This window comes from Gorilla gorilla, chromosome 6, assembly GCF_029281585.2.
Source record: "Gorilla gorilla gorilla isolate KB3781 chromosome 6, NHGRI_mGorGor1-v2.1_pri, whole genome shotgun sequence".
Lineage (NCBI taxonomy): Eukaryota > Metazoa > Chordata > Mammalia > Primates > Hominidae > Gorilla > Gorilla gorilla.
In genome coordinates, this window is record NC_073230.2 from 57,923,440 (window position 1) to 57,943,812 (window position 20,373).

At 34.5% G+C, this 20,373-nt stretch overlaps 1 protein-coding gene across 2 annotated transcripts in view; it reads left to right on the plus strand.

The window, feature by feature from the left end:
* The first annotated feature begins 726 nt into the window (after positions 1–726).
* Positions 727–20,373, plus strand: part of SPMIP7 (sperm microtubule inner protein 7) — a 64,998-nt gene continuing 45,351 nt past the window's right edge. Inside the window, exons 1-2 of one of the 2 annotated variants that reach the window (XM_004045433.4) lie at positions 727–1,482; positions 9,178–9,275. In XM_004045433.4, coding sequence (XP_004045481.2) covers positions 930–1,482; positions 9,178–9,275 — 651 coding nt within the window. In that variant the 5' untranslated portion in view covers positions 727–929. The remainder of the gene's footprint in view (positions 1,483–9,177; positions 9,276–20,373) is intronic. The other variant, XM_055347010.2, reaches the window with a different exon arrangement.

Below are 20,373 nucleotides of genomic sequence, written 5' to 3' on the forward strand. Positions count from 1 at the left end.
TAATTTTCTGTTTTTCTTAAAAATTAGATATACTAGGGCTGGGCACAGTGGCTCACACCTGTAATCCCAGCACTTTGGGAGGCCGAGGCGGGCAGATCACAAGGTCAGGAGATCGAGACCATCCTGGCTAACACAGTGAAACCCCATCTTTACTAAAAATACAAAAAATTAGCCGGGCATGGTGGCGGGCGCCTGCAGTCCCAGCTGCTTGGGAGGCTGAGGCAGGAAATTGGCGTGAACCTGGGAGGCGGAGCTTGCAGTGAGCCAAGATCACACCACTGCACTCCAGCCTAGGTGACAGAGCGAGACTCCATCAAAAAAAAAAATTAGATATACCAATTTAACTTTAGTAATGTTTATATTTTGTAGTGCATTTAGATTTACATTTAATTAGATAGCAAGTGTTATATATATAAATACTTAATTGTAGTCACATGTATACTTTTGGGAAATGTATTGTCACTGAATTAACTGTTTTATTTACACTCCTTAAATATATTTTATACCCATAAAATACCAACTTATGGAAAAATTTTAAAATAAGTAAATGAACACAGCTTTCCTGAGCACTGGGGAGAAAAGTATCATGGAAATATTAGTACCAAGGCTATTTTTGTTTTTCTTAAGTATTGTGATGTACATAATAAATGGTTCAATGTGTTAAGAATTCTAGCCGTTGCCAGGCAACAAGGGCTCTGCTTTATTCTCCTTATGTCATGTTCCTTCATTGCCCTATTCTGCCTTTGGTGGAGGAAAATATTTACCTTAAAAAGAAAAACAAAATTATCTGCCAACATTTAGAAAGCTGTGTCAATTTTATACTAGTTTAACACAGATCTTTAGTTATTGGAAATAGAGTTTATATAGTTAAATATAAAGGAATTATCAGAAATACTTTATAGTTATCAAAAATTCTAAAGAAAAAGGCCATGGATGTAGAAATTCAGGACACACCTGGAAAGATAAGTATCTCTAAAAGGTCCATCCTTTCAGGAACTGTTGAGAATATAGATTACCCACACTATTGTGATCTCTTAAGAAAAATGAACATGCCTTTTGTGAAAGGTCTTGAGAACAGACATAACTATGGCAGGTTTGAAAAGAAATGCAACCCTGCTTTTCTTAAATTTCACCCTTATCCCCCTTCAGTTTTGCCAGACTATCATTTACATGATCCTTATCCCCCACCATATGGGCCACATTATCCATTATTTCCACTTCGGGATGATGTGACCTTAGGAGATTCCTGTTCAGGGTTTATGAGTCCTGGTGGTGATGCTGATTTAAATCCTGGCATTGGCAGAACCATACCAACCCTAGTGGATTTTAGTGATGTGAAACCTCAACATCGAGTTCCCAGACCAGACACAGGATTTCAAACAACAATAAAAAGGCAAAAAATTCTATCAGAAGAACTGCAACAGAACAGGAGATGGAATTCCAGGGAAGTACCAGACATTTCTATCAGAGCAAGACTCGGAGGTAAATGAAGTGACATGAACTTTCTATTTTTTAAATGCTCGAGGGAAGAGAGTATGGACATAAGACTCAATATTTAGGCAGTTAAATTAACAAAATTACAACGATCTGAAAAAGGTTTTATTTTTAAATTACAGATTATAAGAAACAAAGGAATGATAAACCTTATAAACTTATTTGTAAAAGAAAATTTATTCTTTAAGAAAAGAACATTCATTAGTGATTAACACAAAGTATATAACATTATTTATTCTAGATATATGGATAAGCTTGTTTTACCACAGGGGAATTTATGTATCACTTTGATAATTGTATAGAAATCCTCCTTATCTGTCTCTCTCCTTTGAAAGAATTAATTCACTGATATTATGAAAGAGTTAGTTTTAAGGATTGAAATAAAATGGGAAAAATTTAAGTACTTGAACGTACATTTTTTGGCTCCAATAAGAACAGAAGCTGAAATGAAGCAAACTCTGCATAAATAGCTCCACAGCCATGGAGGCAGGTTTGATGACCCCTTACTGACATCTGCACCATGTGGTTTCTCTGTAAGAACTCCCGTAAATGGAGTTCCTCTAAATGATGAGAAACACCTCCAAAGGAAAGCCACAGGTACTATTTTCTGTATAAAAGCTGTCTGGCAGTCAGGAATGTAAAAAGATCAACATTTTTAGCTTGGGAAAAGGAAAGGGCCAAATGCTATAGGAAGAAGACTTTTAAACATTATTCTAAGAAATCATAGGTTGAAGAAATGGTTTAGCAAAGCTAACATAGGGCTAAAATGGTGTTAACAGACTTTGTACCACCAAGTCAGAACCATGTATAGAGCTCATCTGTCCCATGTATTTCACTGCCTGAATCAGTGATACAGAGGAATTTAGAGAACAGGCTTTAGACTCAGACTGTCTGGCCTTGAACTCTGGCAAAAACTCAGTTGCTGTACGACCCAGGGCTAGTTACTATTCTCTTTATGCCTGTGTATCCTTACTTGTAAAACTCACCTAACAGTAAAACTTCATAAGATAATAAGTAAGGGTCATTTTATGTTAAAAAAAAAAAAAACTCACCTAAGAGTGAAACTTCGTAAGATAATAAGTAAGGGCCATTTTATGTAAAAATACCTAAAATAAAGAATTAATGTCAGATTGTAAGAAGTCCAAAATTTTCAGTTTCTTCATACATAAATTAGGAATAATCTTACTTCTTTTATACATTTGTAAGAATCAAATGAATTAACACTTGTAAAGTGCTTAGCAGAATCCCTGAAACCTGATAAAACGTTTCATTAATAGTAGCTCTTATTATTAACTATTAAGAGTTTCAAAAAGTAATACCTGCAATTTGGGGACAGAGTTCAATATAATTTGTCCTAGGCTTTCAATGACTTTGTACATCCTGGAAACAATTAATTGTAAATGATAAGTACTTTCAGGATTTAACAAACCTAAATACACGTTATTTCTAATACATTCTCATAAAGACGGACATTTCAGAATTAATTACATCACACACTGGTATGCTCTTCAGTGGACTTTCACAAATATCAAAGAAAGATCATAAAATATTATATTGCTGATTTCTACTTGCCCCATTCCAAACTTGTGTAGACCTTTTACTGAGTTTAGTACTTCCTTTCTTGACCCAGTTGTCTCTCTCTATCATCTACCAATTAACAATTCTAAACTTATTCTAATTACATTCAGATCCTTTATAGTACTCTGCCTCTCATTGCAGTAGATGATCCAGTCTTTGTTATCACAGAAGAGATAGACCTCATCTATTGTCACTTCCTTGATTGTCCTCCACTTTGGCCTCCTGATATCAATATTGATACCACTTTGTATGTCTTTCTATCTTTTTTTATACCATTGTATTAAGTCACTTTGCATGACAAAATACTAAAGACTGGGTGGCTGAAACAATAGATAATTGTTTCTCATAGTTCTAGAGGCTGGGAAGCCAAGAATCATGGAATCGGTATATTTGATTGCTGGTAAAGACCTTCTTTCTAGTTTATAGAAGGCATCTTTTTCCTTGCATCCTCAGAGAGAGAGAGAGAGAGCTCTAGTCTCCCTTCCTCTGCTTAACACTAATGCCATCATGGAGGTCTTACCTTATTTGCCTCATCTAAAGCTAATTACCTCCCGAAGTCTTCACCTCCAAATAACATCACATTGGGAGTTAGGCTTCAACACACAAATCTCGGGGGGATACAGACATTCACCACAACCATCTTTATAGTTAATTAGCATTAAGTAGTATATTCATACTGTGCAAATATCACCACCATCCATCTCCGGGATTCACTTCATCTTGCAAAACTGAAACTCTTTACCCATTAAACAACCCCCTATTTCCCTCCCTGCCAGGGGTTATGAACTCCTGGCAACAACTGTTATATCTTCTGTTATCTATGATTTTGACTACTTTAGATTCCTCACTTAAGCGAAATCACATATTATTTGTCTTTTGTGATTGGCTTATTTCACTTACCATAATGTCCTTCAGGTTCACTCCTGTTGTAGTATATGTCCAAAACTTCTGTGTGTATTAGGTCTATTTGGTCTATGTGTTATTCAAGTCCTCTATGTCCTTATTGATCTCCTGTCAGGATGTTCTATTCATCATTAAAAGTGCGGTACTAAAATATCCTACTATTATTCTATTGTTGTCTATCTCTTCCTGCATTTATGATTCTCTTGACATTGGTGAGCATTTTCGTGACGGTTTTCTGTGGGGTACATTATTTAACTCTATTTTATTAGGATTGGTTTCTGAAAATGTATCTTATTCCTTTGTTTGGAGGATCTTTGCCTGATTCTTCGTTTTCCTTGACTCCCTGTGTAGGTGTTTCCACATTAGGCAAAGCAGGCACTTCTTCCATTCTTCATGACCTGGTCTTGTAAAGAAGAAGACCTTCACCCTTCAGCCTGGCCAGAGATTTGGGAACCTCTGCCAACTGTTTTCCTTCCCAAGTGAATCTGAGAGATGGGATTTTTGTTCACTTGCTCTGTGCAGAGGAGAGGGTGAACTAGGGTGTCTACTAGCCCAAACTCCCATTTCCATTATCCCATAGGCAACTAGACTATGCCAGATTCATCAGAGTTTCATGACTGATAAGACAGATGCTGTTTTTGGAGCAGCCCCAGAGAAGCTGGGGTCCTGGATCAACTCTTGGATCTATGGCGACTATCTCTAGATCTAGATCTGTGGCATCTACAAGCCCAGGCTACCTTCTCCATCTTCCCCCAGGGGGTTAAACTATGTTGGATTCATCAGAGTTCCAGAACTGGTGAGATAAATCATAGTTCTTTAGGCAACTACCGAGAAGTTGGGGTGCTGGACACATGAGTGAATCAACTTTTTCTAGGGGGCTGAGAGAGAGGATTATTTAAAATCTGCTTACTCTGTGCTGAGCATATGGGAGAGTCTGTGCTATCCACCAGTCCAGAATGCAATCTCTGTTCACTCTTGGATCATTAGATTGTGCCAGACCCCTCAGGGCTCCCGGACTGGCAAGACAGAAGCCAGTCCTCTGGGGAGCTCCCTTGGAAAAGTTGGGGTGCTAAACATGGGAACCAACTGAGGGGAGAACAACCTGAATGAATCTGGGAGCTAGGAAATCTCTTCCTGATTGTCTGGTACTGCACCAGTGGCAGGGAATCTGCAAGAGGGTGACTAACTCAAATCTCCATATCAGCTTCAGTGCGTCTGTTTTGCATTCTGTCAAGGTGCAGGAGCCTTTCACTCAGTTTCTGTATTTCTCACAAAGGTAACTTGTTCATGAATTGTTGCTGAATCAGTTTATTAATTGGGGAGAGGAAGTTCAGAGTTTCCTACTCTGCCATCTTGCTGAGGTCATTCCCCATAAATTTTGTTGTTTAAATTTTCATTTTTCAGTCAGGCACGGTGGCTCACGCCTGTAATCCCAGCACTTTGGGAAGCCAAGGCAGGTGGATCATGAGGTCAGGAGATCGAGACCATTCAGGCTAATATGGTGAAACCCTGTCTCTACTAAAAATACAAAAAATTAGCCGGGCGTGGTGGTGAGCACCAGTAGTCCCAGCTACTCGGGAGGCTGAGGCAGGAGAATGGCGTGAACCTGGTAGGCAGAGCTTGCAGTGAGCCGAGATCACGCCACTGCACTCCAGCCTTGGTGACAGAGTGAGATGCCATCCAAAAATAAATAAATAAATAAATAAATAAATAAATAAATAAATAAATAAATAAAATAAAAATAAAATAAAATCGTTTTTCTCAAGATAATTTCCCATTTCCTTTATGATTTCTTATTTGATCCTTTGTTTTGTGGCATCATGTTTAATTTCCATATATCTATTTATTTTCCAGTTTCCCTTCTTTTGTTGATTTTTAGTTTCTTTTCATTTTTACTGGAAAAGACACTGTATGATTTTAACCTTTTTAAATTTATGAAGAAGTGATGAATGGTAGCTGGTCCAAAAGTGATCCTCAGCAATTCACCCTGTTCCTGTGTGTGCCTGCCACTCTTACCAATAAACTCTGTTTACTTCCCACGTTGACATTGGGCCTGGACATTTGACTGGCTTGGGCCAATTATATGTTAGTAAGCATCGTGCGAATGGAGACTGATAAGCACTTGCACGTTGGGATTAGTCCTCTTCAGAGTCTTATCTGGGATCTCAGTCACTATCCTGTGAAAGACCAACCTATGCCCACAGAAACAAATACAAGACACTTGCCAGTGTGCCCACATAAGCCCCCAGCTAATGGTCAACACCAACTTGCCAGCCATGTAAGTGAGGCCTTTTTTGAACCTTTGCAGCTATTGAAACTGACACCATGTGAAAGAACCACCCCCAACTATCTTCTGAATCCCGGGAGAGAATAAATGGTTGACTTAAGCCATTAGGTTTTAGAATTGTTTGTTTTTCAAATAGTAGATACTGAAACGGAGTGGAGGAAAGGATATCCTCAAACTTAGTCTTAAATTTGATGACTCTGCAGTGTAATTCATTGTCCAAAGTCCTTTCTTCTAATCTGGCTTAATATTAGAATTCAAGTTTTATTGTTTTCCTAATTTCCTACTTTTTCAAAGCAGTTGTTTGAATGGCTCCAAATAAGATAGATACCACAAAATGCCATCCTGTTGCTCTTGGCACAATAGACTTCTAGAGAGTTTCCTTTGTCCAGCTTGTCACAGACAGAATCATCCTCATGGTTCTTAAAACTGAAATGACCATGGGATTCAGCATTCCTTTCCTCCCTTTGCTTTGGCCTCTCACCTCTGTGTCTGTATTAGTTTTCTCTTGCTGCTGTAATAAATTGACACAAACTTTCCAGCTTAAAGTGAAACCCATTAATCACAGCTTTGTGGATCAGAAGTCTGGGGAACGTCATCTGGGTCTTCTGTTTAGAATCTATGATAATAATAATGCCAAAATTGGCCGGGCACAGCCGTTGCTCACGCCTGTAATCCCAGCAGTTTGGGAGGCCGAGGCAGGCGGATTATCTGAGCTCGGGAGTTCAAGACCAGCCTAGCCAACATGGTGAAACCCCGTCTCTACTAAAAGTACAAAAATGACCTGGCTGTGCTGGCGCGTGCCTGTAATCCCAGCTACTCAGGAAGCTGAGGTGGGAGAATTGCTTGAACCCAGGAGGCGGAGGTTGCAGTGAGCAGAGATCATGCCACTGCACTCCAGCCTGGGCAACAGTGTGAGACTCCATCTCAAATAAATAAATAAAGCCAAAATCAAGGTGTTATCTTGATTCTTATCTAGAGGGTCTGGGGAAAAATCAACTTCCAAGCGCATTCAGATTGTTGCAGAATCCAGTTTCTTCCATCTAAACTGTTTATTTCCTCATGCACTGTCAGCCAGGGACTCTGTCTGCTCCTAGAGGCTACCCATATCCTACTCATATGATCACCTCAAGCTTCAAAGTCAACAATAGTGCACTGAGGTCTGCTGACACTCTGTTCTCTAACTGGCCCTTCTAAAGCCACAGACTATCCAGCATACACTTGTTCTCTATTCCTCCTTTGAAAATCCCCATTTCAGATTCTGTCCCGAGTTTCTCAGTCAAATATTGACTGAATTATCGTCAATCATCATCATTATCATCATCATGAAAATAGTATTACTACATTAGTACTAAAAATACTAATGATATTACAACCACTAATTGTTAACTAATAAACATGTTGAGCACTTAAACTACGTGCCATAGTTTGCTTATTTCTTTGTGTTCATTAATTATAGTTTTTATAACTCTGACAATAGTCATTAAAGGTTAGGAAAATGAAGCTCAGATGGGTTGAATAACTCATGAAGGTCACTCTGGAACCCAAGCAAGTAAGTATATACATTACTTATATATATATATATATAATGTATATACTTGTAAGTATATATTATATGTAATATATAATGTATACACTTGTAAGTATATAAGATCATATATTATATATATATAATATATATAATATTAGATAGGTGGCATCTGTGATAGAGCTGCACCAGAGTGGCATCCACAGATGACCATGGAGCTCCTATCCTTCCCTTAGCACCTCTCACAATGCATCTCTCTCATGCTTCAACATCTCTATGCTGTCCATCCTGATCTCAAATTTTAACTTTTAATTTTACATTTTGCCAAGTTGGATTAATTCGTGGAACAAAGCTATGAAGCAGGGGACCAAATCAGAAGCCCCCATGGGATAGGAGAATCGATCTCTATGGAAACTACCAGAGGCACCCCAATTATCTTCACCTATGCTAGTCACCTGCCCAAACCAAAGTAATCTATCTCTCTTATTAAAACCCTTCAACGGCAATCCATCTGCAGGTTGAGTCCGAGGTTTTCATGCCCTGACCTTAGACTATTTCTTTTCCTTATCTTCTACCATTTCCTATCTACCATTTTACAATCTGCTTTACCTAACATTTTTTAAGAGGCTATACCTAACATTAAGAGGCTCTCACAGAGCAGGACTACCACTGCACACACTGTTTCCTTTCCTGGAACAACTACCCTTCCTCTACTTCTCCTTTTTCATCCAAGTTCTACTTTAACTGTCAAGATTATATCAAGTGTTATCTTTGGGGAGATGTCCCTAAGCCCTGACAACCTGGTTAGACTAGGTATTCTTAGGTATCCTTCCTATGCACCCCCACAGCACTCTGAGCTCAGCTATTGCTGTATTGCCACACCATATTGAAATTATCTACTTATATGTTTGTACTTTCCATTTGCTTATGGACACCTCAAAACCAGGGGCCCTGTTTTTCATCTTTATATAAAAGCTTCCAATTACAGTGTACTAAATATTTTTGAAGGCTGCTTTTTATAATTTGCTAGTTTTTTAGGACTTCTAATCTATCATTATATGAATTATCTGCATAATAACCAGACTCATCTTGTGTCACCACCATCCCCAACATGTCTGTGTGCACATACATAGATGTATAGTACCAAATAGGTATCTTCCAATAATAAGTAAGAAATAACAAGTGATTCTGAACTATTATAATTAGGCTCACATAGAAATTCCAGAGCTATTCTGTTCTCACAGCTAAAAGATCCAGAAAAGTTATTAAATAATCCATTAAAAAATGATTTACAATCACAGTCTAGCTTCTAATAGTAAATATTTCTGTTGAAAAAGAACTTTTATTGTGTTTTTAACCAAAATCCCATTCACTTTTTTTGTGTTTTCAGGTTGGACAAGCCCTCTGAAAGTTACTCCTTTACAACCTCATCATGAAGGACACTCAATAAGTCACATATTTACATTTGATGAGGAGGCAACACGTACAGTAAGATTTTCTTGCTGGGTGGTGTTATATAAAATTAGTTTATTTCATTGTATTATATATATAATTAGTTTATTTCATTGTTTGGTTATTTGATATTGTATGCCTTAGATGAATAGCTACTATGTATATAGTTCTTCTTATGTTCCAGGTACTGTGCAGACCCTTGCAATCAATGTATATTATGCATTACCTTGCACCATTCCTACAATACCATGGGGGAGGAGTGAGTAGTAGATGCAGCTGGTGCCCATCACAGACTTCCTTCCCTGGAAAGTGTGTCTATTCCCAGTAGCAATGAGTGATGACCACTGAAAGGCTAACAGCCACCAGACTGGAGGACTGCACCTTCTCATGCTGTCTCTTTCAGATTTTGGCCAGTGACTGACTGACTTCTTAGAGCAACAGATTAATGCTACTCTCCAGCTGCATTCTCACTAGCTTCTTTTCCTTCTCCTATTCTTCTGTCTTCCCTCCCCTTGGCCTGAGAGCATTCCCACGATATATCACTGGAACAACAATCCTGTTTGAATCCCTGCTCCTTAACAAGTAGTGTTGTTATTGTCATATTATTTGAGAAAACAGAAGCCCAATGATGTTAAGTAACTGACTTTTGATAAGACAGATAATAAATATAAAACCAAAATTTAAACCTAAATATTTTTCAGAATTTAAGGATTATGTTCTTAATCATCTTCCTGTGTAGATTTTATAGTCTCTAAATCCTTGACATTTAAATTTAAATTGAGATACTTAAAGAATCCTAAGACATAGACAGATATAAAAACATTTTTAAAAAACAGCTTTATTGAGATATATGTCATGCACCATAAAATTCAACCCCTTAAAGAGTGCAATTCAATGTTCTTAGAATATTCACAGAGTTGTGCAACCATCACCACAATCTAATTTTAGATTTTTATTACCTCAAGAAAACCCATATTCATTAGCAGTAAAGGTATGAATACATTGTAAAGAATCAGTTGCCATTTCTGTAACTCCTATATGTATTTCTTCCAAAGTTGATCTGCCTGAGAATTTACCCGTATAGTGCCATGTTGATTTCTTTTTTTCTCACCTTTTCCTTCACAATAACTCTTTCTAGTTTACTACAAAGGGAAATGGGGCATACCTCTCACATATTAACAGCTGTACTATGGTACCTGGCCATGAAACAAAGGGCATGAAACAGAAAGGTCATTTAAAGTATATGTCCTCAATGCCTCCTTTACTCAAGATGTCACACACATGGTAGGACTTTATGTTTTTCTTTGTCCTGTGCATTTTTCTTTTATAAGAAAATTATGGTATTAGAAATAGTGGCAATTTTGCCTGTTCTAGGCTATTCTGAATTTAGACAAAATGCATAATGTGATTGCAAGGGTAATAAAAATTTTTATTTATTAATTTTATTTATTCTATCTTGAAATCCTTAACAAGAGATCCATTGGTCCTGAAGGTAAATCCTGTGAGAGCAAATCAAAGTGAACCTTATAAGAAACTGAAGACCTTGTTGCCTTTTTAAAAAATCTATGCTACAAATTTATGGCAAGATTCCATGCTTTAACTATTTTAAAACTAGAATTCTGAAGTAGGAACTTGTCATGGAAAGGCTTATTAGCATATTTATTTAAATTTAAAATAAGTTTAGACTTTTTGCAGCAGTGAATAAATCTAGATATTATTTCCAGTAGCGGAAGCTAAGTAATATGGACCAATATTTCCAATGGCAAAACAACTGGATTAATGTTCCTTTTTTCTAATAAGGTAGAGAGAAATTACTGGGCCAACAAGAGGGTAGACGCTCTAAAATTTAAGCCTAGCACTTAGGGCCACTGTGACACTGAAAGAATTTGCAATTTTTGAAGAGGCAACCAAAAGTTTGATTTAAACTTTTGGTGGTCTCACAGAAGTAAAAGATCAAAAGTTGGAGTTGATCCATACAAGCCACCTATGACTGTGGGCTGAATACCTGGAGGCCTGAACCCTCCAAGTAAGGATAGGTCAATAGTAAAAAGCACTTGAACAGACTGCAGCCTAGCTTAATCCAAGTAAATAAGAAAACTTCAAGTCCTGAACTAGGATGAAGGTGATCCTAGACTGCTCTCATTTCCAGAAATCAGGCAGAAGTAAATAACATTTTTCTTTGAAGGAAGATATTATCTTATTAAACCTCAAAGTATTTTCATTAAAAACTTTTAAAGTGTAATGTTCATCACATAATTAACATATCCAAATACATAAGGAGAAAGTACACTATGAGTGAGAATCAGCAGAAATGAAAGAAAACAGAAACAGATACACACTGAGTCCATATGTTGCAAATATGCATAAAATGATGAAGGAGAAAAAAATGAGCTCACAATTTTTGTAAAAAAATTATAAATTACCAAATGGAAATTAGAAGACTGGGGGAGGGGCCAGGCATGGTGTCTCACACCTGTAATCTTAGCACTTTGGGAGGCCAAGGCAGGATCACTTGAGGCCAGGAGTTTGAGACCAGTCTGGCCAACATAGCAAAACCCCATCTGTACTAAAAATACAAATATTAGGCCAGGAACGGTGGCTCACACCTGTAATCCCAGCACTTTGGGAGTCCAAGGTGGGCGGATCACCTGAGGTCAGGAGTTTGAGACCAGTCTGGCCAACATGGCAAAACCCCATCTTTATTAAAAATACAAAAATTATCCAGGTGGGGTGGCACATGTCTGGGAGGTCAAGGCAGGTGGATCACCTGAGGTCAGGAGTTTGAAACCAGTCTGGCCAACATGGCAAAACCCCATCTCTATTAAAAATACAAAAGTTATCCAGGTGTGGTGGCACGTGTCTGTAGTCCCAGCTACTTGGGAGGCTAAGGCAGGAGAATTGCTTGAACCCAGGAGGCGGAGGTTGCAGTGAGCCGAGATAGCACCACTGCACTCCACGCTCCAGTCTGGATGACAGAATGAGACTCTGTCTCAAAAAAAAAAAAAAAAAAAAAAAAAAAAGAAAAGAAAAAGAAAAGAAAATTGGGGGTAAAAGTAATTCCAGAACTGAAAAATACAATAAACAAAGAACTTTATAGATGGGTTCAGTAATAGATTAGATACAGTTAGAGAGGTAATTGGAGAATTGGAGAACTGGTAAATAAATCAGAAGAAACTATGATGAAGCACAAATATACAAAAATATGAAAAATACAGAAGTGAAAGTCACAAAACTAGGAAATATAGGCAGAAAAAATAACACACGCTTATTTGGAATCCCAAAAGTGTAAGAGAGAAGAAACAGAACACAAGCTAAGATACAACTTTTATATCCACTGCGTGTTTATTTCTGATATCTCCCTGAGGCATCCCCTTACATTCTCTGCTGCACATTGAGGATGAGTTATGGTTCCAAACAAACAAGCCAAAGCTGACAGCAACAGAAGCATTCTGGCAGTCTCAGCCCCAGCACCAAGAGTAGTGGCAGAAAAAGTCTCAAGTTAAAGGAGGCAAAGCAGGAAGAACATAAGAATGGAAAAAGGAAAAATCTGAAAGTTCATTTTTCAACATAGTTTACGGTAATTGCATTATTTGGAATCTGGACGTCAGTGCCATATTTTGTCAGGTCTTGTTAAATATGAAGCAATTCTGGAAACTGAGGCATTTAATGATGCTGATGGTGCTAAAGTTTTATTAGGACATAAACGAAGTTCTACTTCAATGTGATTACTTTTATCAGAAGAAACTAAGGAACATTTAGAGTTAGAAGTAGAGATTCCCACTGAATCAGATTCCAAGAATAGTAAAGATATCAAAGAGCAAATTTAGTCCCTTCTCTATGAAATAGTAGACACACAACATGTAGAAGACAGCAATAGAGAGAAGATGCACCAGCAAGAAAATAGCCACTAGAAAGGGAAGACAGACAGCAAGGAAATTAGGTAGATGACAAATTTGAGTACCTGGAAATGAAAACATTTTATAAATAAACTGAAGATACGTAACATATACAAGTGAGTTTATAGGAATATAATCAGAAAGTGGAAGAGATGCTATATTACAGAAAAATCTAGATCCCCCTGAAAGATTATGCTGTACTATCATGATATAGCATACCAAGGTAATAGTCAACAAGCATGTGAACTATAGAAAATATGACATAAATTTCAGATACTGCTAGAGAAGAATTAAACATAGGTTTAGAAAAAGTAGTTGTCTCTTTGATAAAGGGCAATAAAAACTGGTGTATTTCAGACAATGATGACTCCGGCTGATGGGAGTTATTATAAACAGTGATACTTACGTTGATTGTACCTACCCTGATATATTTGTCAGAAATTACTATATTAGTTTCCAACACACTACTTAAGAAATAAATTTTTATCTATTTGAAATATGTACCTAATTAATTAGAAAAAAGTTAATGACATTTCAATAGCAGTTTGAAATGACCATAATGTAGTTATTTCAGTTATCAAAGTACAGAGGATTGGGTTGTAAAATGCCTCTTAGGACACAAGCAAAATACATGAATTGATGTATAGTACAAAACACTTCTTAGCACCTTAGACGGGTCATATCATAGCTGCTGTTATTAGACACCTGTTTAAATTTTAGGAAACTTACATAAATTACTAGCACTTAATTTCAGGCTTGTTTTGCCTCTGGCTAATTAAGCACTCTCACACCAGTAGATTTAGTATTGCACTATGTTTTTGAAATAAAAGTGAATAAAGCCTCCCCATTAAGATTGATTTATGATATATAAAATGTTCTCATGGCCTACTTGTTTACAAAGTGTAAACCATTTTCACTGGAATTTACCTATTTATGACTCAGAAATAGTTTTATGTTGAAAATATTTATATTTTAGAAAAGGAGATAAACACAACTTCATTCATGAAATAAATATTAGCCTGAAGAATAATAATAAATGTTTTCCTTTAAGTGTCAGAGGCAGCATTTGATCAAGTTAACACAGTTTAATTAATTAATTAATTTATTTATTTATTTAAGACAGAGTCTTGCTCTGTCGCCCCAGCAGAGTGCAGTGGCATGATCTTAGCTCACTGCAACCTCTACCTCCTGGGTTCAAGCAATTCTCATGCTTCATCCTCCCGAGTAGCTGGGATTACAGGCATGTGCCACCATGCCTGGCTATGTTTTGTATTTTTAGCAGAGACAGGTTTCACCATGTTGGCCTGGTTGTTCTCAAACTCCTGACCTCAAGTGATCCACCCGCCTCAGCCTCCCAAAGTGCTGGGATTACAGGTGTGAGCCACCATGCCAGGCCAACACTATTTTAAAATAAGGTAATTGTTTTGGTTACTAGGGTCAAAATCAAAGAGATTATATATTTTTTATTATATCTACCTCAAATTGCAATCTAATAATTTCTGCATATGTAGAATAACCCAAAATAATAAGCTGATAAAATAAGCTGTGATTTTTCTGATGTGATATTACTGATAGATACAGCACTGATATTGTTGATACAACATTGACATTAATTTGAATAATGTTCATTTATATTCTCAAATTTAGAACACTATTACTTTCATAAAGCAATACTTTTATAAGAAGCTTAGGAGTAAAAGAACTGATGAATAAATAAAGTAAGTTTTCCTGGATTTTTTGGTACACAATCATTCATAAAATTCTGGGAATTGAGGATCAATTCTGCTGTAGTCAATTTGAATATTTTGTAATTCCGTATCTGAATAAATAAAGCTTGTATTTAATTATGTGGTAAAATGAAAATAGTTAATAATTTTTTTAAATGTAAAATTTCTTCATTTAAGATTATTTGAGAGCAACAAAATACAGAAGAATTTAAAAAGTAAAGACCTAATCAACCAGAGAAAAACTGCATAAAACCAAAATCAATGATAATATCTTAAAAGCGGCCAGAGGTGGGAGAAAAAAACACAGATTACCTTCAAAGGCTTGACAGATCTTTTCTACATAGCAATAATAGATTACAACAGGAGTTCTAATATATATTTATTTATTATGTATTTAATATATAATATATTCATATTTAATATGTTGTATATAGTTTATATATTATATATTGTATATGTGATATATATTTTTATATATTATGTGCTATACATTATATTTATATATTTGATATATATTATATGCTTATATTTATATATAATATTTACTACATTTATATTTGACATAACATATACTTATATTTATGTATAATATATACTACTTATTATATAAATATATTATATAATGTGTGTACATCATATATACCATATAATACATTATATACACATATTATTATATATAATATATTGCATATATTATATTAAATATATATAAATATGTTATATGATATAGATTATAATGTATAATTATAACTAATATGATATCTAACATATATAATATAATATACAATCATATCATATATTATATAATATAATATACAATCGTATCGTATATTATATAATATAATATACAATCGTATCGTATATTATATATTATAATATACAATCGTATCGTATATTATATAATATAATATACAATCGTATCGTATATTATATATTATAATATACAATCGTATCGTATATTATATATTATAATATACAATCGTATCGTATATTATATATTATAATATACAATCGTATCGTATATTATATATTATAATATACAATCGTATCGTATATTATATATTATAATATACAATCGTATCGTATATTATATATTATAATATACAATCGTATCGTATATTATATATTATAATATACAATCGTATCGTATATTATATATTATAATATACAATCGTATCGTATATTATATATTATAATATACAATCGTATCGTATATTATATATTATAATATACAATCGTATCGTATATTATATATTATAATATACAATCGTATCGTATATTATATATTATAATATACAATCGTATCGTATATTATATATTATAATATACAATCGTATCGTATATTATATATTATAATATACAATCGTATCGTATATTATATATTATAATATACAATCGTATCGTATATTATATATTATAATATACAATCGTATCGTATATTATATATTATAATATACAATCGTATCGTATATTATAATATACAATCGTATCGTATATTATAATATACAATCGTATCGTATATTATAATATACAATCGTATCGTATATTATAATATACAATCGTATCGTATATTATAATATACAATCGTATCGTATATTATAATATACAATCGTATCGTATATTATAATATACAATCGTATCGTATATTATAATATATAATCGTATCGTATATTATAATATATAATCGTATCGTATATTATAATATATAATCATATTACATATTATATATTATAATATATAATTAGATATTATACTATATTACTATATATTATTACATAATATATGATTATATATAAAAAGCATAAGCTAATATATAATATGTAAAATATAAATATATATTTATAATATGTAAACCATCAGCTAACATATATAATAAATATATATGTAATATCTTTATTATATATAAAAAGTATATATTTATTATATATGATGTTATATTATATATATGATAAAATGTTCTATTATATTATATGTGTGTATGTTATATATATATATTATATTATTTTATATGTGTATTGAAGTGGTGTCATTGTCTGGGGTAATACCCGAGGTTTGTTGTCCCTTGGCCATGGAAAACTAAGACACATCAGAGTGCGGATAACAGTGGTTGTTTAACAGGCAAAAGAAAGAAAAGAGCTCTCTGCACAGAGAGGCTTCCTGGAGAAAATGGATTCCGGCTTCTGCAGTGAAATGCAGGTTTTGTAGATGAGCTTGAGGAGGCAGTGTGTAATTTACATAGGGCACACAAGATTGGCTGAACCAGATGTTCCATTTGCATAGCACATGAGAATCTGGCCACTGCCACCCTAATCTTATTATGTAGATGGGTTCTCTACCTACCTGGCTGGCACCATGTTGCTTAGTTTTTACTGTACACGTGGTGACAAAGAAAAGGGAAGATGGAGCCTCCATGTTGAATATACCTGGCTTCCTGCTAGCCCTTCCCTATTGGCACAGCTGTCAGCATTCACACATGCAAACTTCGAGCTTACTTATCTATGTTTACAGCTAGATTTTTCAGGCTGATCTTTGTTAGAAAAGAAATGATTTGGGTGCTGCTTTTTGTTAAAAGGGAAACCCTGTCAAGGACTCTGTTGCACTTACTATCTGCTTAAATAATTTGTTTCTAGCTCCTGTATCAACATGACAGTGTATTTTGCTACACTGACAGAGAGACCACCATTAAATTAAAAATATTGCAAACCACACAAAATCCACAAAATGAATAGAAGAAAATAAAATAAATCTATTCAAAATTCAACCAACTGTAATAAAACAAAAAACAAGAATCAAAACAATCTAGTGAAGACAATTACTCCCACATCAACTATTTAGCAGTAAATGAAACATTGTACTACACCACTCCAAACTGAATTACATATTTTCAAATAAGCCTTTGAGATTATAAAGGTCTGCCTTCATACAGAAATCCAAAAATTAAATACAAATCAGTGACAAAAAATAATAAAAAAATTATCTTGGAATAATAATTAAATGGTGCAAAGGAAAAACAGAGAAAACAAAAATTTAATAAAGGACATTGAATAAAAAATGAAAAAATATTCAAGAGAATGAACATGAGATAAAGAATATTTAAAAGTGTTAAAGCGAAGGTGGTTGAAGTGGAAGATAAACAAAGAAGAAAAAATATACATATAATTGGAGTTCCTGAAGAGCAAAAACCAAACAGTGGAACAGAATGTGTTAAACCGTGGTTTCTGGACCTTGGCATGGTCAGAATTTTGGGCTTCATAACTCTTTGCTGAAGGAGACTATCCTGTGCAATGTAGGATGATTAGCAGCACCCCTGACCTCACCCACTAGATGCCAGTAGCACCTTTCCCAGGTGAAAAGCTACAAAATGAACAGCAAAGTAAATCAAAAGAAAGCACGAAAAGAAAAATAAAAAAATGATAAGCAAAGTAATGAACAAATTAGAGAAGATGAAGTAACGGGCACTCAAGCTACTTTTCTGCTTTAGCCAAATAGAAAACTGGGCAAATTATAAAAAATAATCATTTCCAGTCACTGGCCAAAGGCACTGAAGGACTGGAATCTCTAAAGAAGGGAAACTAACAATGTGAGCCCTGCAACTACACCAGCTTGCTTCCTGGGGGCAGTTTTTAAGCCACAGCCCAGGAAAGTGAAACCCAAACATAGCTTTACATTCTTGTTGGATTGAGGAGACAGATTAGAGTTCTGGGAAGCCAAGGAATGTAGAATTTGCAGGGTAAGATGGCAGAGAAGAGGGAGTTATCAGGATGTGGAGGAGCAGTGGGGCTTTGGAGATATGCAGAAGAGATAGCTCAGGTCTTTGGGTACTGATCTATGTATACATAAGAGGAACTACTAAAGCTAAGGAAAAACCCACTGTAAAGAAGGGGGCATAAGCTTTCCCTGAAACTCAAACAGGACAGGGAACGTTTTATGTCCCCACAAACTAGAATAAAAAACTTTATAGTACATAGGTACATCAGGTCAGATCTTCAAAGGGAGATTACCTTTGTAGTCAGGCTTAACTAGTCCAACTTTAAAGATTCCTCTGGACTTTCTCAAATTTTAAAAGCATCCGACTGATTCCAGTTACTTTATTTGCTGGAAAAAAAATCCAAAACTTAAGAATAAAACAACTTCCAGCAACCAACCAACAACTTAAAGTCCAAAATAAGTTCTCAGTTTAAAAAATAAAGTGAAACTACTTTTCATGCAAAGAAGCAGAAAAATATTACCCATAGGGGAAAAATCTGTCAATAATAACAGATCTATGAGTGATAGACATAGAAGACCAAGCAGCTATTGTATTCAAATAGCTATTACAAATCTGTTTCATATGTTCAGATCATAGAGACAGCCACAACCATGATGAGAACAAGGGATGATATGAAGATACAAACGGACTTCTAGACATGAAAAATACATCTGAAGTAAAAGATAAGTTGGTAGTTTTAAGAACAGAGCAGATCTTGCATGATGAAAGATCAGTGAAAATAAAGACATAGCAACATAAACTATTCAAAATGAAAAGAGAGAAAATAAAGCTTCAAAATAAAGCATCAGTTACTGTGGAACAGCATCTAGTAAGAAGTCTAACATACATGCATTGGGGTCTCAGAATAAAAGTGAGCTGAGAAAAAAGATTGGTGACACAATGACACAAATTGTTCCTAACTGATAAAAATTATAAATCTGAAGACACAAGATGTTCAACAAATTTCAATCTGTATAAATTTTTTTTAAAATTATGCCCAAAACACATCAATGACATTGCTGAAAAACAGTGATAAAGATAAACTCTTAAAAACAGCCAGAGAAAAGATATTTACAAAGAAACACATGTAAGAATGATTTCTGACTTTTTGTCAGTTTGTGCAAGCCAGAAGAAAATAAATGCACATATTTTAAGTAACAAAAACAAATAACAATAAACTAAGAAGATATTAACTAACAATAAAAATATTTAAAATTAGAGGCAAAATAGAAACATTTTTGTAAAAACAAAGCTGAAAGAATGCACTGCCAGTAGACCTGAAGGAATTTCTTTAGACAGAAGAAAATAATGTATATGAAAATTCAAGTTCTCACAATGAAATAAATTGAGGTGAACAGAAATGGTAAACATATGGGTAAATATAAAATACTATTTTTCATCTTGGAGTTCTTTAAAGTATCACTGCTTAAAGCAACAATAATAGTAATGTGTTTCAGGTTTATAGCATATAAAAAAGTAAATTGTGTGACAGTAGTATAAGGGACAGCAAAGAAAATTAGCATATGCTGTTTAAATTTTTTTACACTATTTTTGAAATGATATATTATTATCCTGTAAACCCTGGAGTTAAAGATGTATATTGTAAAATATGTATACTATAAATCCTAGAGAGACAGCAACAACAGAAAAGAAAAAAATTTTTAAAGCATATGTAGTAAGTTAATAGGAGATAAAATGAAATTTTAAAATTAAAAAAATTCTTAACTAACTCAAAAGAAATTAACACAAAAGAAAAATAGAGA